The 24,631-nt window shown below is 43.2% G+C and overlaps 1 protein-coding gene across 1 annotated transcript in view; it reads right to left on the bottom strand.

Moving 5' to 3' along the window:
- LOC120053278 (neural-cadherin-like) overlaps positions 1–24,631 on the bottom strand; it is a 115,437-nt gene that overhangs the window by 46,009 nt on the left and 44,797 nt on the right. Inside the window, exons 7-15 of the mRNA XM_039000416.1 lie at positions 11,672–11,814; positions 8,483–8,655; positions 6,447–6,615; positions 5,732–5,902; positions 5,182–5,354; positions 3,708–3,875; positions 3,142–3,391; positions 2,628–2,755; positions 1,986–2,172 (exon numbers count right to left, since the gene is read on the bottom strand). Of these exons, the coding sequence (XP_038856344.1) occupies positions 1,986–2,172; positions 2,628–2,755; positions 3,142–3,391; positions 3,708–3,875; positions 5,182–5,354; positions 5,732–5,902; positions 6,447–6,615; positions 8,483–8,655; positions 11,672–11,814 (1,562 nt within the window). The remainder of the gene's footprint in view (positions 1–1,985; positions 2,173–2,627; positions 2,756–3,141; positions 3,392–3,707; positions 3,876–5,181; positions 5,355–5,731; positions 5,903–6,446; positions 6,616–8,482; positions 8,656–11,671; positions 11,815–24,631) is intronic.

Here is a 24,631-nt window from a genome sequence, read left to right as displayed (position 1 = left end):
TTTTGGCAGCAAACAACAGTGATTAGGTAGACCTTCTCAGGAACGCACTTTTCTAAAAGAAAACAGATGAAGAACCTATCCACCTCTCCTCTGGGATGATAAAATATTTATGAGTCGACAAGTGTTTACGTCTCTGTCTGTCTGGGTCCATTTTCAGACCTTTATTGTTGAACTCAAACATGATTATCTTTTTCTAAAAAGGTTGGTGACATTTTTGTCGTAAGTGGTATGTTTAGAAGGTCATATAACATGGCCATGTATACAAATGTGCTTCTATTTTCACCATATCTCTCTGCTTTTCTCTGCATGCTCTCCCTTCCTCCCTCCCTCTCCCTGGCCCTATCCCCATCTACCCCCCTCTCTCTTTCTTTTTCCTCCCTCTCCCAACAGACAGGTAGTATTTGCTAAGGAGATGAGCCCTTCTGCTGGTGCAGATATGTGGCAGAAGACAACGCCAACACAGCGCTAAGGCTCATTGGAAATGCTAAGCAGCCCCCTCACATCCCCCGGAGAGGAGGCTTTGCTATTCCAAACCATCACCCTTACCTCTAATACCTTCTCCACAAACATTTGTTAAAAACCCTAATTCGTAACGCAAAGCTTCCTATTACATCACCTGCGATACCGAAACAGAGTTAATTCTGCCATCATGAAGGACCAAGCCAAACACAAAATTCAGATTTCTGAACAGCAAACTGCGAAATTCGATGGTTTTGTAAAATGATGTACCACAACCCTCAGAGAGTTTCTCTACAGGGAAGAGACAAGAGGCTGTCTGGTTACGCTGTTAGAATGAATGAAAGGAAAGATTCTCTTTTCATTTGCCCTCGCAGGAGGCAAATGAATAGAATGCTATAGGCATTTATTGTCTATGTAAAACAATGTGCACAGTGCATGAATTCCTTTTGTACTTTGTTTCAGCTGAGCACATTGGGTTTAACAGCCCTAGCTACATTACAGTACTTAATGTTTTATTTTTTGGCTGCGGATCCAACTTTTCTGACCTATTTTTCTCCGGACTAAAGATCCCGACGCTTCTACGCATGTGTTTATGCTCTACTTTACGCACAGTCTCTGTTCTACTTGTAAAAATAAAAAACAGGCTACTCTGGCGAATGGGGCTCATTTAATCAAGTTAGATCAAAGCTGAATCAATGTCTGCACAATCACATAATGATAGTATTCTACATAACAGAACTGAATATAATAGCATAGTATAACATTACTGTACGACAAAAACCCCTCTCATGTGGCCAAAACTCAACAGGCAAAATACACAGGTAGGCCACTAGGCAAAATACACAGGTAGGCCTCTAGGCAAAATACACATGTAGGCCACTAGGCAAAATACACAGGAAGGCTATGCTACTTTGTTAACACCATCTGCTCTAAAATCCGCTCACTGCACATCATTTAAAACAACGCTGTAGGCTACTTCCAAACAACACAGTAACTCAAGAAGATCTAAATACATATCCTCATGAAACTGAGATCAAATGGTTGGTATGCAGATGCTGCATGAACGTTTCACCGGGAAAACTTTAATAATAAACATTCAAGATTGACAGTGAGAAATGTGAAGGGAAGGAGACCACACAAATTTGTGAGGAAAATAGAGGTAAAGAAACACATGCGTAGAACGTGATATGTGCATAAGATTCATGTCGGAGAAAAGTCGTCTCCGCAGCCACTGCCTTTTTTGTTTTTACAGGACTGCAGTAGTCAAATCAGGGTCATATTTATAAGATACCAAACATCACTGCAAACACAGAAAAAAACTCACTGCAAATCGGAAAAAACCTCACTGCAAATCGGAAAAAACATTACTGCAAATCCGAAAAAATATCACTGCAAATCGGAAAAACATCACTGCAAATCGGAAAAACATCACTGCAAATCGGGAAAAACATCACTGCAAATCGGAAAAACATCACTGCAAACCTTTTTGCTATGTTGTGCCCTAATATATACAACTCAGCCCTCACCAAAGTTGGGCTGTTTGTTCCTCCCGGGCCGTGCTGACTCCATGCCGTCTTCAGACTGCACCTCCAGTAGGTAGGATCCCTGTGCCTCGCGGTCAAACACCGCCTCTGTATAGATGGAGCCCAGCTCTGGATCCACACGAAATAGGCGGTGGTCCCCACTACTGTCACTCAGGAGGGAGTAGGTGATCTGTAGGACAGGGACAGAGTACAGTTAATTACAGTATCCATATTAGGAGATTTCTGACTTCTGTACGGCATCCATATTAGGAAGTCAACACATTACATAAAATGGACAACTTCCTAATATGGATGCCGTAAAGGATCATTCTATCACATCCATGTGGTCACTGTAACAGATGGAATCACCAACGATAAACGGTGCTGTAGTTCCTGAGTGCGGGGGAGTAATTGTTCTATGTATGAGTCACATGACTGTTCATAGAGACTCGAGTCACTGCAATAGCACTGTCACTGCTATCATTATAGTGTTGCATACCTTCACGGTTGTACGGTCAAAGCCCCACAGGCAGAATAACACATAATCCCAACCACTTGACCACCACAACTATGTGATGCTAAGTTATGGATGGGTCAATGGCTATTTTGTTGTGTTATGTTAGATGTTGTGGATGTGCCACTAACCTGTCCGTTGAGACCCAGGTCCTTGTCGTGAGCAGACACCTGGAGGACCATGGTCCCCACCTTGGCTCCCTCAGTCACTGATGCCTCATAGATGGAGGAGGTGAAGAAGGGAACATTGTCGTTCACGTCTGAGGGCCAACATATGAGAAATCATTATTTGAAAATGTATTTCTGCACCTGTAATCAAAACTGTCATGAGACTATTTCAAGATTTAAAAAAGGTACAGTGTGGAGTTTTTTCACTGACTTTGTGCTATTGGATGTATAAAACTACAGCTTTCAAAGTATACTATATATAAAGCTGAGAGAAAAAAAAAGATGAGTCATGGATCAATGTCTATTGAAGACAATAGTGAATGCTTACAGTTCACCCAGGGGCGGCTCTAACTCCCTCTTAAGTCAAATGTTCACTAAGTCTCCCACTGACATCCATGCAAAAGATTTGACATAAGTGGAAGTTAGGATTTGCCCCCTTGTAATGGTGTGTTTGCAGGGTGTCTGAGCTGAGACCTACCTGTGACGTTGACATGGATGGTGGTGAATGCAGCCAATGGTACTGCCGCCACGTTCTGAGCCCGCACCCTCAGGGAGAAACTGGGTGTGGTCTCATAGTCCAGCGGCTCCGACACCAGGATGGAGGCAGAGCCGTCCTCGCGGTTGGGCGACAGGTAGAACCGCACAGGCATGTTAGTCTCCGGGACCACGCCCTCCTCCAGGTTATAAGTCACCCTGGGGTCTCCTAGCAACGAGGTCGCTTTGATCGTCTGATGTAAACGGAGAGCAAACAATATTTTTGAGCGAATTACGACAAAAACATTCAATGGGATTTTCTGTATAATATTACATTTATTCAGTTGTTGAGTAAATTAAATTGCAAATTACAGCAGGTTAGTCAAGTCAATTAGTGCTCCTTGACTAAATCTGAGCCTGCAACTTAACAATTCCTAAAATATTTTCCAAACGCTTGAGTAACGTGTGTGCAGCCATCAAACCGAATGGTCAAAACAAAGACACCCCGAAAGTCCATAATGGGATAGGCTTCCCATGCCACCTAGGCTGGTACCGGACTGTTCCACGCACCACGATGGAAGTGTCCCTGGCTGTGTTCTCTGGGATGACCACGCTGTAGCTGTCCTTTTCCCACTGCGGGGGCTGGTTCTTCACGTTGGTAATGGTGACAGACAGCTCCACAGATGTGCTGCGATTCCCCCCGTCCGTGGCAACTACTTCCCGTGTGATGTAGGACCTCTGCCATCAAAACAATAGCGAGATAATAAGATTGGGTTCCTGCTAACCCTAACCCTAACCCTAAGCCTAACCTTAACCCCTACACCCTCCCCCCCCTCCCCCACCCCACATGACCTTAACCAGTTTAAATGTCAACCTCAATGGGGTAGAGACATCCCAAGGATAGTCCCGGATAGCAAGGACCAATACGATTCTGTCTAATATGGTTAATTTAAGCCTGATATAGTTCAGTAAGTTAATGACACTGTATTCTATACAGCTCTATAACCCTGCACTGATGATATCTACTGGGATTGAGCAAGAGGCTGGTTGAATGACTGGTTAACCAACCTGTGATATGGACTCGTTGAATGGCTGGTTGACTTTCTGGTTGACTAACTGGTTGACTGACCTGTGATACGGGCTGGTTGACTAACTGGTTGGCTGACCTGTGATTTGGGCTGGTTGACTGGCTGGTTGACTGACTTATTGACTGACATGTGAGATGGGCTGATTGACTGACTGGTATGGTGGAAATTACAAGATGATGTTATAATGCTGTTATTGCATTAAATGGTTGTTTTATGCAGCAGTATAAGGGGTTGTTAGAATGCTCATCTGTGTGTGTTTTACTGAGGATGTGCATCTGGAAGATTTACGATGTCTTTGGGTGATACCGCATTCCAGAGCATGAGTTAATGTTTCTGTTCTTTAAGGTACCAGGGAGAGATGGCTCCAGGGACAGACCCTGGTCTCTACACAATGACATACTGTCTGCTGTGAATTCTAAGTATCTTTCATACAAATCTTAACCTTGTGACCCATTCCATACATCTGGTGTTTGTCAGGTAGACTGAAGGAGGATGGACTTTGCTATAAAATGCTGTGGCTCAAACCAGCTGGTTGAGTTCTCAGTGATCAGCTCCAGGGGTGATTACCGACCAGCTGGTTGAGTTCTCAGTGATCAGCCCCAGGGGTGATTACCGACCAGCTGGTTGAGTTCTCAGTGATCAGCTCCAGGGGTGATTACCGACCAGCTGGTTGAGTTCTCAGTGATCAGCCCCAGGGGTGATTACCGACCAGCTGGTTGAGTTCTCAGTGATCAGCCCCAGGGGTGATTACCGACCAGCTGGTTGAGTTCTCAGTGATCAGCTCCAGGGGTGATTACCGACGAGCTGGTTGAGTTCTCAGTGATCACCTCCAGGGGTGATTACCGACCAGCTCAATTACTGCACTAATTTAATAATAAAGTTTGATGATTTTGAAGAAATCTAAAAGTCTCTCCTTTTGATTAAAATAATTCCACCACACTGGTTACGTGACAGACCTGTGATATGGGCTGGTTGACGTACACCCAGCCGGTAACAGGGTTGACCCTCAGGTACTCAGGCTGCTCCTGGGACATGGAGTAGGTGACGACGGCGTTGGTGCCAAAGTCATCATCGTGCGCCGCCACACGCAGGAAACTGGTGCCGATCATGGTGTCCTCTCTCAGAAAGTCTGTGAGAGACAATATAGACCAAATAATATGCTCCTCACTCTGGCGCAAGGTCACGGTCTGTCACAACTTTGGCGAACAGTATAGACTGAATCAACAGACCACAAATCAATTGTTTACATGCTTATGTATGTTTATGCATGCTTACATCTTTACGTATGGCAATACATGTAAAGACAATGGATTACGATGACAACTTTTACCAGATAATTAAGTAAAGAGTTACTATGCATAACGCATAGTACATAAAACCTTTTCTAAGAGCTTTGGTTAATAGTCTATATCATGATAACGAATGGTCAGTCTGCCATCAATCATATGTATTAGTATTATATTATACTTTTATCATATGTATTATTATGTATAACACGACACTCACACTCGTAGCGCAGGTTCTCAAACTTGGGGCTGTTGTCATTGTGGTCCTGGATGAGGACGTTGAGTTGACAGATCCCTATGAGAGGCTCGTCAGCCCAGTCTGTAGCCGTCACCGTGATGGAGTACTCTCTCTGACGTTCCCGGTCGAACCGCCGTGCCGTCACGATCACACCTGACACAGAGGTCAGATGCCTAAGGTCATGACTAGGGCCCCTGAGTTTTTCATGAGGTAACTACATGACCATGAAATTGAGGAAAAGCTCTGGGCCCTAGTTTTGTTCTATAATTTTGTTTCCTGAGTTTTTTCCTGAGTGGTCGGGAAAAACTCAAGAAGTTAGTCACAACTCGTTAATAGGATAGCTGTATTTGTCATGACATTATTGATTATTGTTATATTTATCCTGGATCCATTTATGATTATAACAGTACATTGTTATACTGCAAAACGTGATCGATAGGTCGATAAATAAAAGTTAAGTATGAGGTGTAATACTTCATTTCAATTGTACAGGTATGTAAAGGGCATTTATCTGACAATACCGTTTAAAAAAAAATATTATTAAGAGTATCAAGACTGCATGGGAATTGTTAAATCTGTTACGCATTTACCCCTGGTCTTAAATGCTTATTGTTTCCATGCTACACATCCTGCTTGGTTATGGCTAATTCAACAAGTACCACCACAGATAACTGGGATCCTTGCCCTCTGTACCTACCTGTGTCAGGGTGGATTCTGAAGGCAGGCATGGCTCTGTCTCTGTGCATCAGGCCATACTTGACCTTCCCATTGGCCCCCTCGTCTGCATCCACCGCATGCACCTGCAGCACGAAGGTCCCTGTGGGCTGGTTCTCCAACACAGACGCCTGCTCCCTGTACTGCTGACACTGAGAGAGGGAGGGAAAATAAGGTGTGGGAGAGGGAGAGAGAGACAGAAAGATAACGAAAAAAAGGGCAGATGGGGTGGGTTCAGAATGAATCCAGAAATTAGGTTAGAAAATACTCATTGTACTCTATGTAGACATTTGCACAGTACACGTGATAGGATTGAAAATAGAGCAATGCCATTACTTTCTTTGAAGGTCCACCACCGCATCAAACCACAACTCAACATTGCACCCACTCTGTCTTTCCCTGGTATCATGTCTACCTTATCCCTTGAGTCTGCCCCAGAGACAGAGAGTCTCCAGTGACTCACTAGAGCGCTGTTGAATTAATACACATACAAGTAAAATACTGTTAGTAGAGAGAGAGAGATCACAATATGCCCAACAGGAAACTATACATATTAGCAATATGAATATCAAAGTACTAAAAATACACTATATATGCAAAAGTATGTGGACCCTTCAAATTAGTGGATTTTACTATTTCAGCCACACCTGTTGGTGACACGTGTATAAAATTGAGCACACCGCCATGCAATCTCCATAGACAAACATTGGCAGTAGAATGGCTTTAATGAAGAGCTCAGAGACTTTCAGCATGGCAGCTAGGATGCCACCTTTCCAACAAGTCAGTTCGTCAAATTTCTGCCCTGCTAGAGCTGCCGCGGTCAACTGTAAGTGCTGTTATTGTGAAGTGGAAACATCTAGGCCAAACAAGATCACAGAACGGGACCACTGAGTGCTGAAACGCGTAGTGTGTAACAGGCTGACTACACCGCTCGCGTTGCGTGCACGAGCGTTGCAAAATAAATGTAGAAATCTATTGTATTCAATTATTGCACCCACACTGCTCGCGCGCGCCAACGAGCGTCAGCGTTGCCAAGGGCTAAAATAGAAGTCAGTTCTATTTTTGACGCAGATCGCGCTGCAAGTCCTGCCTCTCCCATCTCCTCATTGGTTTATAGAATCAGGTGCCCTCGTGCCATCTCCTCATTGGTTATACCCACGTGGGTGACTGAAAGACGAACGAGGTCAGTGGCGGTAATGCACCTAGTTTATGAAAGTTACCAATTGCAATATAAAGTCAAGAGAAGAAAAAGCCTAGGAGGAGAGATGACTAGAAGCGATTCGGTTGACCGTTTTATGTGTGGATTAATTGTCGGAGTAGAGGACCTTGTGCATTTCAGGTAAAATAACAAATCAATGTTTATATCCCAGGAAAAAGCTAGCTAAATAGGACCAATTAGCTAGCAAGTGCAAGCTAGTTAAATAAATTGCCATAAAGGACCACATACTTTTGGTCATCTAGTCATCTAGTATCACCTCGACACCTTCCAGCCATCCACTTGACCTCATGACTTTACGAACTTTATGAAGACTTCTCAGACCAAGTATACGTCATTCCTAATTAAGGAGGACGTTAGTCATCCAGGTATAGTATATCATGATGATACGTCACTTTTTTCATCAATTAATTAAAATCTCTGTCTTCAAATAGCATGTGCACTAATCAGAGTTCTGGGGAAACCATAAGGGGGGTACTGTAGAGAGACAGGGGAAGTAGGAGAGAGAGAGAGAGTTGGAAGGACAGACAGACAGACAGACAGACAGACAGACAGACAGACAGACAGACAGACAGACAGACAGACAGACAGACAGACAGACAGACAGACAGACAGACAGACAGACAGACAGACAGACAGACAGACAGACAGAGACAAACAGACAGACAGACAGACAGGCAGACAGTGCAAGACATTGACAGAGAAGACTACCTAGAAGACAATTTTAACACTACTTTCCTGTATACAGTCCAATGTACTACTGTGTGTATAAAGGGACATCATCCACAATACTTTTCCCTCACCTTCTCAAAGATGGGTTTGTTGTTATTGACGTCATCAACACCCACGATGACCCGGGCAGTTGCAGAGAGTGGGTGTGGCCCCCCGGAGGCGTTGTCGTCCGTAGCCGTCACGTTGAGGACATACTCCAGGCCCTGGAGCTTGGGAGGGGGGGTGGAGCGCAGCCGGATCAACCCTAAAAAGATGAGACCAGAGGACCATTACAACCTTAGCAAGGGACCACTACCTACGGTTGAAGACATTAAAACGTTACTTTTTTACAATGCCTTTGCTGCAGCCAGTTACATTGTTAATGTGACTTGCCATGTCGCAGGGTGACGCCAAGCACCAAGTTCGTTAGCAATTATCTAACTATAACCCATGTAATTAAATACATCTCTTAAATATGCCCCTGATGGTGCAGTTACATTACATGTTTTTTATTGCAGTTTAGTACAGATTCATTTTTTTGTGTCCCCAACTGTACTGTCACCCAGCTCAGCTGAGAAGAGGTTCCCATTCCCATGTGAAGGTGACAAGGGCTATAAGTTAACCAGGCTACATACATGCACGTTAGATGTACTTGTTTTCTCCTTGTCTTGCCTTTGCATAACTAGGAGGAAAAAAGGATCAACGAAAGGAGAACAGCATCTGAGTCAACTGTTCTCTCTGTAAATACCGACATCAATGGGTTCAGGATGAGCTACTTGTGATCTGGGGGAAAGTAATTGATGTGAAAGAGAGAGAGAGCACAGGGAGTGTTTCCTCTTGTTGTATCACCCATCTCTCACTGCTCCTCCTGATTAAAGACAACAAGCAGGGTTCTGAGTTCTTTCACTTGTCTACTTCTTGCTCACTAATTGTCTGTGGTAGAGGAGGTCTCCACAGTCTAGACACAAAATTATGAACTATGATATAATATACTGTACTTAGCCGGTCTCATGTTGTTTTAGCCATACTGTACAGCAGCCATATTAAATAGGCGGACCGCGGGCCAGATCCGGACCCAGAATGGGGTCAAACTGTTTTTTCTTCCATTTTTAGGAATTGGGTCGGGATTCGACTCCTGATATCATATGAACATAAGACGAGGAAAATATGTAGAATAGCAGGAAATGAGCTGTAAATGGCTAAATTCTCCCTTCTCTCTATGGTATAATGTTTTGAATTGCAGGAAATTAGCTTTAAAACTGAAAATATTTCTCTCTACTGGGTTGAGTTGCGAGGTGAGGGTTTGTTACTATGCCGACGAATTGCAATATCCATCTAGATCTTTGTCACCTACAGTAGGACATTTTGTGACAGAACCTGCTGTACAGTATATACGTATATGATTTTTTTATTATTATAATTTCTTTGGCAAGTGACTAATTTCCATTAAAACATACTTTCTGTTCTCATATTAACCTACAGTAGCCTGCTCTTTGCCCAGGGCTATGCCCCTAAGCAAGATTTGGTTGAGGGCCCCCCACCTCACGGCAAAACATTTTAGTGACCCCCCCCTCGACAGTGGAGAGAAACATTAAAGATTAGAGTTCATTTCCTGCAATTTTACACATTGCCATTGTGCATCACTACTCTGGACGGTTCTGACTTAGAATATGTGGACAACTACAAATACCTAGATGGTTAGACTGCAAACTCTCCTTCCAGACTCACATAAAACATCTCCAATCCAAAGTCAAATCTAGAATTGGCTTCCTATTTCGCAACAAAGCATCCTTCACTCATGCTGCCAAACATACCCTCGTAAAACTGACCATCTTACCGATCCTCGACTTTGGCGATGTAATTTACAAAATAGCCTCCAACACCCTACTCAACAAATTGGATGCAGTCTATCACAGTGCCATCCGTTTTGTCACCAAAGCCCCATATACTACCCAGCGCTGCGACCTGTACGCTCTCGTTGGCTGGCCCTCGTTTCATACTCGTCGCCAAACCCACTGGCACAGGTTATCTACAAGACCCTGCTAGGTAAAGTCCCGCCTTATCTCTGCTCGCTGGTCACCATAGCTGCACCCACCCGTAGCACGCGTTCCAGCAGGTATATCTCACTTGTCACCCCCAAAGCCAATATCTCCTTTGGCCGCCTCTCCTTCCAGTTCTCTGCTGCCAATGACTGGAACGAACTACAAAAATCTCTGTAACTGGAAACACTTATCTCCCTCACTAGCTTTAAGCACCAGCTGTCAGAGCAGCTCACAAAATAAGAAAATAGAGAGAATGTTGCCGTTTTAAAGCAAGTTTTCTGCAATTCTACACATTTTGCTATGGGGCAGACAGAACATTTTTCAATTTTATAACAAATGGCATGCAATTCTACTCATTTTGCCATGGGGCAGAGAGAAAATATTTGCATTTTTACAGTTAATGTCCTGCAATTCTACTCATTTTGCCATGTGGCGGAGAGACATTTTTGCAGTTTTAAAGCTAATTTCCTGCAATTCTACCCATTTTGCCATGACTTATGCCATGTTCATATGATATTTGAATTAGAATGACTAACAAAATCAATGGTTTAGATAGCTTAAAATTGTTAGCTGACATGGCTTATTGAGTGACTTTCAGTGACTGACATAACAAGAGAAACACTGCTAATGCACAACCAAATTTCGAAATTGCACCTGGTGTATTCTACTATTCTTACTCTCTATAGTAAGTTGAGACCCCAACTGCATTCCAAAAATGTAAAAAAAATATATAAAATAAAAACGTTTCCCTAGCGACCGCTTATGTCTCTTATCCCTGGGGCCGGCTCGGCGTTTGCCTTATCTTTAAGATGCAAGGGAGGACGGATGAGAGGGGAAAATAGACTCAAGATGGAGGCTGGGAGTGTAGAAGCTGTAGATTGTGAGCTATGATAGAAAAACTAATGTAAAATTGAATTGAAAGGGTTGGTTGACAAATGTCACCCTGTCAGACAAATGTCCTGCTGGTTACGGATCAGAGGGTAAATAAAAAAAGATAAATTGCACAGCCACAAAATACAGAGTACACAGGCCAGAACTATTTTCTATATGAGAGAATAAACTATGTTAGGGGAACAAAAGAAAAGCCCTGGATATACAGTAATGTAGTTTTTTGTATTTATGACTTCAATAACAAACAGTCTGCGCTTCTTTTGAAATTGTTGCTTTTTCATGAACCTTTGGTGTCAATTAGTATTGACATATCATAAAAGAAGTACAAAGCATTCCACAAAGGGTCACCTTTCTGGCTGTCAATGACAAAGTTGCCCTCCTCGTTGCCAGCTGTAAATGAGTACACTATTCCATCACCGTCTGGGTCCTTAGCCAGTACCGTGGCAACTAGTGTGTTGGGGCCAGCGTCCTCGGAGACAAAGGTCCGATAGCTGGGAGGAATAGGAGAAAATCATTATGTGTACACAGACATTAACACAGACACACACGTATATAAATATGTTTGTGTGTAGACATGCATGTGCACGCACACACACACACACTGTGTGTGACTGTATCAATCACATAGTCCAAGCAGCAGCAGACTGATTATGGTTATGAGCCTGGCTTTGCCTGCCACTTTGATTTAACTACTCTGAGCCGGCCTGGTCAAAGACAAATGCTCATGTCTGCTGGGATGTTGAGCTCATTGAACAAATGGGCCTTCACATAGCCAGCCCACTCTGTGCCATTTGATCAAGTGCCTTTTAAAATGTCAACAGTGATTTGCTTGCTGTGTGGTGCTGGGCACTGGGATACTCAGCCAGGAACAAGAGAGTAATAGACTGGTCGAGTGGGATGATGGGGTAGAGAGGCTTGTTCAATTTGATGGGAGAGGATTGAAAGATGGAGAGAGAGGGGAAGAGAGAAAGACGGGAGGGGGGGGGGGGGGGGGGTTGGTGGGCAAGACATGGTGGAGGAGGAGTGGGAAATGACACGGTCAATGATATGTGGAAGAAAGACGGGGATAGGGAGACAGAAAGAGAGAGAGCGAGAGAGAGGGAGAGAGAGAAATGATAGACTCATCAGCAGAATACGGCTGTGTACGTGTGGTTTACAGAAGAACGCTGATGGGTGATTCATCTCCGCCAGCTGTGGCAGTCGCCGTGGCAACATGAGTGGCCTGTAATCTGTCACCCGGCTCAAAAGGTTCTTCACGCGCCTCCAGACGGGACCACTCAGGCATCTCTCCACTGAGTATCACTCATGCTATCCTCAATGTATCTCTTCCTCTCGCACACTGATCTAAGTAACCGAGACGAGGCCACACAGAACGTATCTTGTCTGTCTGCCTGTCTGCATGCATGTCCGTCTGTTCCCTGAGGTGACACCTGGAAATGACAGGGCCTCTTAGATGTGCTGGCGCTCTATTGAAGGTCTCTGTCACATGACTGGCAGTAAAAAGGAATGAACGCAGCCAGCCCACGTGAACATTTTCAAAACTGTCCCCCACCTTCCCCTCAGCAATCCAAATAGTCCACACCCTCTATACATTTTTATTCATTTTGATAGATATCTGTATGGTGTTACACCATAGAGCAAAGCTTAATTGTCGTTCTGCTCCTGAGCAAGGCAGTTAACCCACTGTTCCCCGGGCTCAGAAGACGTGGATGTCGATTAAGGCAGCCCACCGCACCTCTCTGAATCAGAGGGGTTAAATGCGGAAGACACATTTCAGTTGAATGCATTCAGTTGTACAACTGACTAGGTATCCCCCTTTCCCATTCCCTTAATTGGGAAGGGTGTAATCTGTGTGATGTTTTTTTGATATACAGTGCATTCGGAAAGTATTCAGATCCCTTGACTTTTCCCACATTTTGTTACGTTACAGCCTTTTTCTAAAATTGATTAAATCGTTTTTTCCCCTCATCAATCTACACACAGGGCAGCTCAGAACAGCTGAAGATGGATTTTAAAGAACTGATTGGGTCACTACTTAACACCAACAAACACCCCATAATATCTGTCCCTTTGCCCTCCCTAAATCGTGGCATTGAACGGTTCAGCAGACTTTTAGCCCTCCATAAATGGCTACGTGACTATTGCAGCGCTGTGGGTGTAACATTTATTGACAATTTTGATACTTTCTGGAAACAAAGCTTGTTTTATAAGGAGGATGGTATCCACCCAAATCATTTGGCTTCCTGGATTCTTTCACAGCATTATAAGGCTGCGTTGAGACAATGACTTATCAATGACCCAAGCCCTGCTCAGTTAAATCCTACCACTGTGTCGCTGAGTTGTCATAATGCTTCAGCAAATGTACATTATCCCAGCGGCGTTGGAAGACACAATGTAAGTAACTTAATGTATGTCCCTCTAACTGCCCTGAATGCCTCTGCTGATCCTACAGCTATTGTATGCAGTAATCATATGCCTATGAACCAGAGTTATACTGTTAGCACTGAGGTGGTGTGCCCTAGTAGGAAGAAACAAGGTTCATGAAATCAATAATTTGCTAGTAACAGATGACATTCATATTCTGACTATCTCTGAAACTCACTTAGATAATACATTTGATGATACAGTGGTAGCAATACATGGTTATAAGACCTACTGAAAAGACAGAAATGCCAAAGGTGGAGATGTGGCTGTTTATATTCAGAACCACATTCCTGTAAAGCTTAGAGAGGATCTCATGTTAAATACTGTTGAAATAATATGGCTACAGGTTCATTATGCTTCACCTGAAGCCCATTCTGGTGGAAAGGTGCTATAGACCACCAAGTGCTAACAGTCAGTATCTGGATAGCATGTGTGAAATGCTTGATAATGTATGATTTAAATATTACTGGCTTTCATCAGGCTGCCCACTCAAGAGAAAGCTTCAAACTGTATCTAGTGCCTGCAACCTGGTTCAGGTTATCAAAGTTCAAAAGGCTGGGCCTAATGTAGTGTAAAAGAGGTCATACAAGATGTTTTGTAGCGATTCCTATGTTGTTGATGTAAATAATATTTGTTGGTCCATGGTGTGTAATGAGGAGCAACTAGACGCTGCACTTGACACATTCATGAAATTGCTTATCCCAGTTACTAATAAAAATACACCCACTGCGGGCTCCCAAGTGGCGCAGCGGTCTAAGGCACTGAATCACAGTGCTAGAGGTGTCACTACAGACCCTGGTTCGATCCCGGGCTGTATCACAACCAGCCATGATCAGGAGTACCATAGGGCGGTGCACAATTGGCCTGGCATTGTCCTGGTTATGGTTTGGCCGGTGTAGCTTGTCATTGTAAATAAGAATTTGATCTTAACTGATATTTCTAGTCAAATAAATGAAGACAGTAACTGTAAAAACTGTTAAATCCCCGTGGATTGATGAGGAATTGAAAAATGGTATGGTTGAGAGGGATGAGGCAAAAGAAATGGCAAATAGGTCTCTTGGCTCTACAACCGATTGGTAAATTGACAAATAATGTCACTAAACTGAATAAAAAGAAGAAACTACACTATGAAACAAAGATAAATGACATAAAGAATGATAGTAAAACGCTTTGGAGCACCTTAAATGAAATTTTGGTCAAAAAGGCAAATTCCGCTCCATCATTCATTGAATCAGATGGCTCATTCATCACAAAACCCACTGATATTGCCAACTACTTTAATGATTTTTTCATTGGCAAGATTTGCAAACTTAGGCATGACATGCCAGCAACAAACACTGACACTACGCATCAAAGTATATCTGACCAAATTATGAAAGACAAGCGCTGTAATTTTGAATTCTGTAAAGTAAGTGAGGAACAGGTGAAAAGACTATTGTTGTCTATCAACAATGACAAGCCACTGAGGTCTGATAACTTGGATGGAAAATTACTGAGGACAATAGCACATGATATTGCCACTACTATTTGCCATATCTTCAATTTAAGCCTACTAGAAAGTGTGTGCCCTCAGCCCTGAAGGGAAGCAAAAGTCATTCCCCTGCCTAGGATAGTAAAGCCCCCTTTACTGGCTCAAATAGCCAGCTGTTACCAACAGACAACAGACTTTCAGCACGCTTATAGGGAAGGACATTCAACAAGCACAGCACTTACAGAAATTACTGATGATTGGCTGAGAGAAAATGATGACAAAAAGATTGTGGGGGCTGTTTTGTTAGACTTCAGTGTGGGTTTTGACATTATCGAACATAGTCTGTTGCTGGGAAAACGTAGGTGTTGTGGCTTTCCATCCTCTGCTATATTGTGGATAAAGAGTTACCTGTCTAACAGAACACAGAGAGTGTTCTTTAATGGAAGCCTTTACAACAAAATCCAGGTAGAATCAGGAATTCTCCAGGGCAGCTGTCTAGGCCCCTTGCTTTTTTCAATCTTTACTAAGGACATGCCACTGTCTTTGTATGCGGATGGCACAGTATGTATGCAGATGACTCAACACTATACACGCCAGCTACCACAGTGACTGAAATGACTGCTTCACTTAACAAAGAGCTGCAGTTAGTTTCAGAATGGGTGGAAAGGAATAAGTTCATCCTAAATATTTCAAAAACTAAAAGCATTGTATTTGGGACAAATCATTCACTAAACCCTAAACCTCAACAAAATGTAATGAATAATGTGGTAATTGAATATGTTGAGGAGAATAAACTACTTGGAGTAACCGTGGATTTTAAACTCATACAACAGTTTAAACAACAGTAGCTAGGATGGGAAGAAGTCTGTCCATAATAAATCGCTACTCTGCATTCTTAATACAATATCATCAAGGCAGGTCCTGCAGGCCATAGTTTTGTCACACCCGGACTACTGTTCAATCAGGGCAGCACAGCTGACCCTTGGATGTACACAGAGTGCTAACATTAATAATATGCATGTCAATCTCTCCTGGCTCAAAGTGGAGGAGAGATTGACTTCATCACTACTGTCACGAATCCCGCCGAAGATGGTGCCTTTTCCTGTTCGGGCGGCGCTCGGCGGTCGTCGTCGCCGGCCTACTAGCTGCCACCGATCCCCTTTTCTGTTTCATTTAGTTGTGTCTGATTTGTTGCACCTGTTTCGTGTTTAGGTTTGGTTGTGGGCTATTTAAACCCAGTTGGCCCGCCGGCTTTTGTGCGGGCTTGTTTTTCTGTTTGTGGTGTTTGATTATTCTTGTGGTGTCTGTTCCTGCTCAGTTTCGTCCTGTTTGTTGGACTGGGACTTTACGCGCCCTTGTGTGTGTGGCGTGACTGTCTCTCTGGTTATTTGGAATATTAAATCCACGTCTTTTGGAACTACCCTGCTCTCTGCGCCTGACTCCTTCACTCACCACTTTTGAAGTCTTGACAACTACTTGTATTTGTGAGAGGTATTGACATGTTAAATGCACCTTGGCAGCAGCTAATGGGGATCAATAACAAATACAAATACATATACACAATATCCTGTAATGAGAAAAAAATTACAAATAATAAAATAAAATAAATTAAATATAACATTTAAGTATTCAGAACCTTCTGTTGAAGCACCTTTGGCAGTGATTACAGCTTTGAGTCTTCTTGCGTGTGACGCTACAAGTTTGGCACAACTGTATTTGGGGAGTTTCTTCCATCCTTCTCTGCATATCCTCTCAGGCTCTGTCAGGTTGGATGGGGAGCGTCGCTGCACAGCTATTTTCAGGTCTCTCCAGAGATGTTCGATCGGGTTCAAGTCCGAGCTCTGGCTGGGCCACTCAAGGGCATTCAGAGACTTGTCCCGAGGCCATTCCTGCGTAGTCTTGGCTGTGTGCTTAGGGCCGTTGTCCTGTTGGAAGGTAAACCTTCGCCCCAGTCTGAGGTCCTAAGTGCTCTGGAACTGGTTTTCATCAAGGATCTCTCTTTACTTTGCTCAATTCATCTTTCCCTTGATCCTGACTAGTCTCCCAGTCCCTGCCTCTGAAAAACATCCCCACAGCATAATTCTGCCACCAACATGCTTCACCGTAGGGATGGTGCCAGGTTTCCTCCAGACGTGACGCTTGGCATTCAGGCCAAAGAGTTCAATCTTGGTTTCATCAGACCAGAGAATCTTGTTTCTCATGGTCTGAGAGTCCTTTAGGTGCCTTGGCAAACTCCAAGCGGGCTGTCATGTGCCTTTTACTGAGAAGTGGCTTCCGTCTGGCCGCTCTACCATAAAGGCCTGATTGGTGGAGTGCTGCAGAGATGCTTGTCCTTCTGGAAGATTCTCCCATCTCCACAGAGGAACTCTGGAACTCTGTCAGAGTGACCCCGATTAATTAGTTTGGCCAGGCGGCCAGCTCTAGGAAGAATCTTGGTGGTTCCAAACAGATCCAAATGGATCTGTGCCATTCACTTTGAACTGGACTGTGTTTACAGCATGAGTGGTCGCGAGTAGATGCGCTTGTTTTGAGATCAAAGCAAGAGCTGTATGTAGCCAGGTGTATACATTTGTTCATATTCTTTGCTAGTTATAGCTAAAATCTAGTCAGCAATAGGGGAGTGGTTGCTTCCTACAAGAGCACAAAACGTGTGCATTTCTAGCCATTTCTAGCCAATATTATGGGAATAATAAGGAATATTCTTTTGTAAAGTGGTTTCTTGCATCAAACAACACAACTTTTTCAGTCACCTCCTTGTCTGAAGGACAAGTGGTTAAACAGGTTAATGTCCAACCCTACATGTCCTTTTCAAAAGTATAATGGAATGTAAGCCTACATTGAACAACACACATTGGCGTCTACTGTAGGCTGAATGATAGAACAGCTATCTCCATGTTAAAATATTATGGGATGCATTTCCTCAATAGTTTTTTATGGTAGGCCGATCTGATAGGCCTACATTACGATCAAATAGCCACAGTAGCCTACTTGGCCTCTGTTATAACTGTAACTTAAAGCGGGTACAGCCTCAGTGTTCACAGTAAACGCATGCTAGAATTTGCACAGGAGGGGGTTGTAGTTCAGTAGTATAGTAGATACTAGATTACAGAATTAAGGGGTTGTAGTTCAGTAGTATAGTAGATACTAGATTACAGATGGAGGGGGTGGTAGTTCAGTAGTATAGTAGATACTAGATTACTGATGGAGGGGGTGGTAGTTCAGTAGTATAGTAGATACTAGATTACTGATGGAGGGGGTGGTAGTTCAGTAGTATAGTAGGTACTAGATAACTGATGGAGGGGGTGTAGTTCAATAGTATAGTAGATACTAGATTACTGATGGAGGGGGTGGTAGTTCAGTAGTATAGTAGATACTAGATTACAGATGGAGGGGGTGGTAGTTCAGTAGTATAGTAGATACTAGATTACTGATGGAGGGGGTTGTAGTTCAATAGTATAGTAGATACTAGATTACAGATGGAAGGGGTTGTAGTTCAGTAGTATAGTATATACTAGATTACTGATGGAGGGGGTGGTAGTTCAATAGTATAGTAGATACTAGATTACTGATGGAGGGGGTTGTAGTTCAATAGTATAGTAGATACTAGATTACTGATGGAGGGGGTTGTAGTTCAGTAGTATAGTAGACACTAGATTACTGATGGAGGGGGTTGTAGTTCAATAGTATAGTAGACACTAGATTACTGATGGAGGGGGTTGTAGTTCAATAGTATAGTAGACACTAGATTACTGATGGAGGGGGTGTAGTTCAATAGTATAGTAGATACTAGATTACAGATGGAGGTGGTTGTAGTTCAGTAGTATAGTAGACACTAGATTACTGATGGAGGGGGTGGTAGTTCAATAGTATAGTAGATACTAGATTACTGATGGAGGGGGTGGTAGTTCAATAGTATAGTAGATACTAGATTACAGATGGAGGGGGTGTAGTTCAATAGTATAGTAAATACTAGATTACTGATGGAGGGGGTGGTAGTTCAATAGCATAGTAAATACTAGATTACTGATGGAGGGGGTGGTAGTTCAATAGTATAGTAGATACTAGATTACTGATGGAGGGGGTGGTAGTTCAATAGTATAGTAGATACTAGATTACAGATGGAGGGGGTGTAGTTCAGTAGTATAGTAGATACTAGATTACTGATGGAGGGGGTGGTAGTTCAATAGTATAGTAGATACTAGATTACAGATGGAGGGGGTGTAGTTCAGTAGTATAGTAGATACTAGATTGCTGATGGAGGGGGTGGTAGTTCAGTAGTATAGTAGACACTAGATTACTGATGGAGGGGGTTGTAGTTCAATAGTATAGTAGATACTAGATTACTGATGGAGGGGGTTGTAGTTCAGTAGTATAGTAGACACTAGATTACTGATGGAGGGGGTTGTAGTTCAATAGTATAGTAGACACTAGATTACTGATGGAGGGGGTTGTAGTTCAATAGTATAGTAGACACTAGATTACTGATGGAGGGGGTTGTAGTTCAATAGTATAGTAGATACTAGATTACAGATGGAGGGGGTTGTAGTTCAATAGTATAGTAAATACTAGATTACTGATGGAGGGGGTTGTAGTTCAATAGTATAGTAGATACTAGATTACTGATGGAGGGGGTTGTAGTTCAGTAGTATAGTAGACACTAGATTACTGATGGAGGTGTTTGTAGTTCAGTAGTATAGTAGACACTAGATTACTGATGGAGGGGGTGGTAGTTCAATAGTATAGTAGATACTAGATTACTGATGGAGGGGGTGGTAGTTCAATAGTATAGTAAATACTAGATTACTGATGGAGGGGGTGGTAGTTCAATAGTATAGTAGATACTAGATTACTGATGGAGGGGGTTGTAGTTCAATAGTATAGTAGACACTAGATTACTGATGGAGGGGGTTGTAGTTCAATAGTATAGTAGATACTAGATTACTGATGGAGGGGGTTGTAGTTCAGTAGTATAGTAGACACTAGATTACTGATGGAGGGGGTTGTAGTTCAATAGTATAGTAGACACTAGATTACTGATGGAGGGGGTTGTAGTTCAATAGTATAGTAGACACTAGATTACTGATGGAGGGGGTGTAGTTCAATAGTATAGTAAATACTAGATTACTGATGGAGGGGGTTGTAGTTCAATAGTATAGTAGACACTAGATTACTGATGGAGGGGGTTGTAGTTCAATAGTATAGTAGATACTAGATTACTGATGGAGGGGGTTGTAGTTCAGTAGTATAGTAGACACTAGATTACTGATGGAGGGGGGTTGTAGTTCAATAGTATAGTAGATACTAGATTACTGATGGAGGGGGATGTAGTTCAATAGTTTACCGGTAGTATGTACTAGGCTACTGATGGAGGGGGTTGTATGCTACTGACGGAGGGGGATGTAGTTCAATAGTGTAGTAGATACTATGCTACTGACGGAGGGGGATGTAGTTCAACAGTGTAGTAGATACTATGCTACTGACGGAGGGGGATGTAGTTCAATAGTGTAGTAGATACTATGCTACTGACGGAGGGGGATGTAGTTCAACAGTGTAGTAGATACTATGCTACTGAAGGAGGGGGATGTAGTTCAATAGTGTAGTAGATACTATGCTACTGACGGAGGGGGATGTAGTTCAACAGTGTAGTAGATACTATGCTACTGACGGAGGGGGATGTAGTTCAACAGTGTAGTAGATACTATGCTACTGACGGAGGGGGATGTAGTTCAACAGTGTAGTAGATACTAGATTACTGATGGAGGGGGATGTAGTTCAATAGTGTAGTAGATACTATGCTACTGACGGAGGGGGATGTAGTTCAACAGTGTAGTAGATACTATGCTACTGACGGAGGGGGATGTAGTTCAACAGTGTAGTAGATACTATGCTACTGACGGAGGGGGATGTAGTTCAACAGTGTAGTAGATACTATGCTACTGACGGAGGGGGATGTAGTTCAACAGTGTAGTAGATACTATGCTACTGACGGAGGGGGATGTAGTTCAACAGTGTAGTAGATACTATGCTACTGACGGAGGGGGATGTAGTTCAATAGTGTAGTAGATACTATGCTACTGATGGAGGGGGATGTAGTTCAACAGTGTAGTAGATACTATGCTACTGACGGAGGGGGATGTAGTTCAACAGTGTAGTAGATACTATGCTACTGACGGAGGGGGATGTAGTTCAATAGTGTAGTAGATGCTATGCTACTGACGGAGGGGGATGTAGTTCAACAGTGTAGTAGATACTATGCTACTGACGGAGGGGGATGTAGTTCAACAGTGTAGTAGATACTATGCTACTGACGGAGGGGGATGTAGTTCAACAGTGTAGTAGATACTATGCTACTGACGGAGGGGGATGTAGTTCAACAGTGTAGTAGATACTATGCTACTGACGGAGGGGGATGTAGTTCAATAGTGTAGTAGATACTATGCTACTGACGGAGGGGGATGTAGTTCAACAGTGTAGTAGATACTATGCTACTGACGGAGGGGGATGTAGTTCAACAGTGTAGTAGATACTATGCTACTGACGGAGGGGGATGTAGTTCAATAGTGTAGTAGATACTATGCTACTGACGGAGGGGGATGTAGTTCAATAGTGTAGTAGATACTATGCTACTGACGGAGGGGGATGTAGTTCAATAGTGTAGTAGATACTATGCTACTGACGGAGGGGGATGTAGTTCAATAGTGTAGTAGATACTATGCTACTGACTGAGGGGGATGTAGTTCAACAGTGTAGTAGATACTATGCTACTGACGGAGGGGGATGTAGTTCAATAGTGTAGTAGATACTATGCTACTGACGGAGGGGGATGTAGTTCAACAGTGTAGTAGATACTATGCTACTGACGGAGGGGGATGTAGTTCAACAGTGTAGTAGATACTATGCTACTGACGGAGGGGGATGTAGTTCAACAGTGTAGTAGATACTATGCTACTGACGGAGGGGGATGTAGTTCAATAGTGTAGTAGATACTATGCTACTGACGGAGGGGATGTAGTTCAATAGTGTAGTAGATACTATGCTACTGACGGAGGGGGATGTAGTTCAACAGTGTAGTAGATACTATGCTACTGACGGAGGGGGATGTAGTTCAATAGTGTAGTAGATACTATGCTACTGACGGAGGGGGATGTAGTTCAATAGTGTAGTAGATACTATGCTACTGACGGAGGGGGATGTAGTTCAACAGTGTAGTAGATACTATGCTACTGACGGAGGGGGATGTAGTTCAACAGTGTAGTAGATACTATGCTACTGACGGAGGGGGATGTAGTTCAACAGTGTAGTAGATACTATGCTACTGACGGAGGGGGATGTAGTTCAACAGTGTAGTAGATACTATGCTACTGACGGAGGGGGATGTAGTTCAATAGTGTAGTAGATACTATGCTACTGACGGAGGGGGATGTAGTTCAACAGTGTAGTAGATACTATGCTACTGACGGAGGGGGATGTAGTTCAACAGTGTAGTAGATACTATGCTACTGACGGAGGGGGATGTAGTTCAATAGTGTAGTAGATACTATGCTACTGACGAAGGGGGATGTAGTTCAACAGTGTAGTAGATACTATGCTACTGACGGAGGGGGATGTAGTTCAACAGTGTAGTAGATACTATGCTACTGACGGAGGGGGATGTAGTTCAATAGTGTAGTAGATACTATGCTACTGACGGAGGGGGATGTAGTTCAACAGTGTAGTAGATACTATGCTACTGACGGAGGGGGTGGTAGTTCAGTAGTGTAGTAGATACTATGCTACTGACGGAGGGGGTGGTAGTTCAGTAGTGTAGTAGATACTATGCTACTGACGGAGGGGGATGTAGTTCAGTAGTGTAGTAGATACTATGCTACTGACGGAGGGGGATGTAGTTCAGTAGTATAGTAGACACTAGATTACTGATGGAGGGGGTTGTAGTTCAATAGTATAGTAGACACTAGATTACTGATGGAGGGGGTTGTAGTTCAATAGTATAGTAGACACTAGATTACTGATGGAGGGGGTGTAGTTCAATAGTATAGTAAATACTAGATTACTGATGGAGGGGGTTGTAGTTCAATAGTATAGTAGACACTAGATTACTGATGGAGGGGGTTGTAGTTCAATAGTATAGTAGATACTAGATTACTGATGGAGGGGGTTGTAGTTCAGTAGTATAGTAGACACTAGATTACTGATGGAGGGGGGTTGTAGTTCAATAGTATAGTAGATACTAGATTACTGATGGAGGGGGATGTAGTTCAATAGTTTACCGGTAGTATGTACTAGGCTACTGATGGAGGGGGTTGTATGCTACTGACGGAGGGGGATGTAGTTCAATAGTGTAGTAGATACTATGCTACTGACGGAGGGGGATGTAGTTCAACAGTGTAGTAGATACTATGCTACTGACGGAGGGGGATGTAGTTCAATAGTGTAGTAGATACTATGCTACTGACGGAGGGGGATGTAGTTCAACAGTGTAGTAGATACTATGCTACTGACGGAGGGGGATGTAGTTCAATAGTGTAGTAGATACTATGCTACTGACGGAGGGGGATGTAGTTCAACAGTGTAGTAGATACTATGCTACTGACGGAGGGGGATGTAGTTCAACAGTGTAGTAGATACTATGCTACTGACGGAGGGGGATGTAGTTCAACAGTGTAGTAGATACTAGATTACTGATGGAGGGGGATGTAGTTCAATAGTGTAGTAGATACTATGCTACTGACGGAGGGGGATGTAGTTCAACAGTGTAGTAGATACTATGCTACTGACGGAGGGGGATGTAGTTCAACAGTGTAGTAGATACTATGCTACTGACGGAGGGGGATGTAGTTCAACAGTGTAGTAGATACTATGCTACTGACGGAGGGGGATGTAGTTCAACATTGTAGTAGATACTATGCTACTGACGGAGGGGGATGTAGTTCAACAGTGTAGTAGATACTATGCTACTGACGGAGGGGGATGTAGTTCAATAGTGTAGTAGATACTATGCTACTGACGGAGGGGGATGTAGTTCAACAGTGTAGTAGATACTATGCTACTGACGGAGGGGGATGTAGTTCAACAGTGTAGTAGATACTATGCTACTGACGGAGGGGGATGTAGTTCAACAGTGTAGTAGATACTATGCTACTGACGGAGGGGGATGTAGTTCAACAGTGTAGTAGATACTATGCTACTGACGGAGGGGGATGTAGTTCAACAGTGTAGTAGATACTATGCTACTGACGGAGGGGGATGTAGTTCAACAGTGTAGTAGATACTATGCTACTGACGGAGGGGGATGTAGTTCAACAGTGTAGTAGATACTATGCTACTGACGGAGGGGGATGTAGTTCAATAGTGTAGTAGATACTATGCTACTGACGGAGGGGGATGTAGTTCAACAGTGTAGTAGATACTATGCT

The sequence above is a fragment of the Salvelinus namaycush genome, chromosome 9, assembly GCF_016432855.1.
Source record: "Salvelinus namaycush isolate Seneca chromosome 9, SaNama_1.0, whole genome shotgun sequence".
NCBI classification, from domain to species: domain Eukaryota; kingdom Metazoa; phylum Chordata; class Actinopteri; order Salmoniformes; family Salmonidae; genus Salvelinus; species Salvelinus namaycush.
This window is presented reverse-complemented; position numbering and strand designations above follow the sequence as displayed.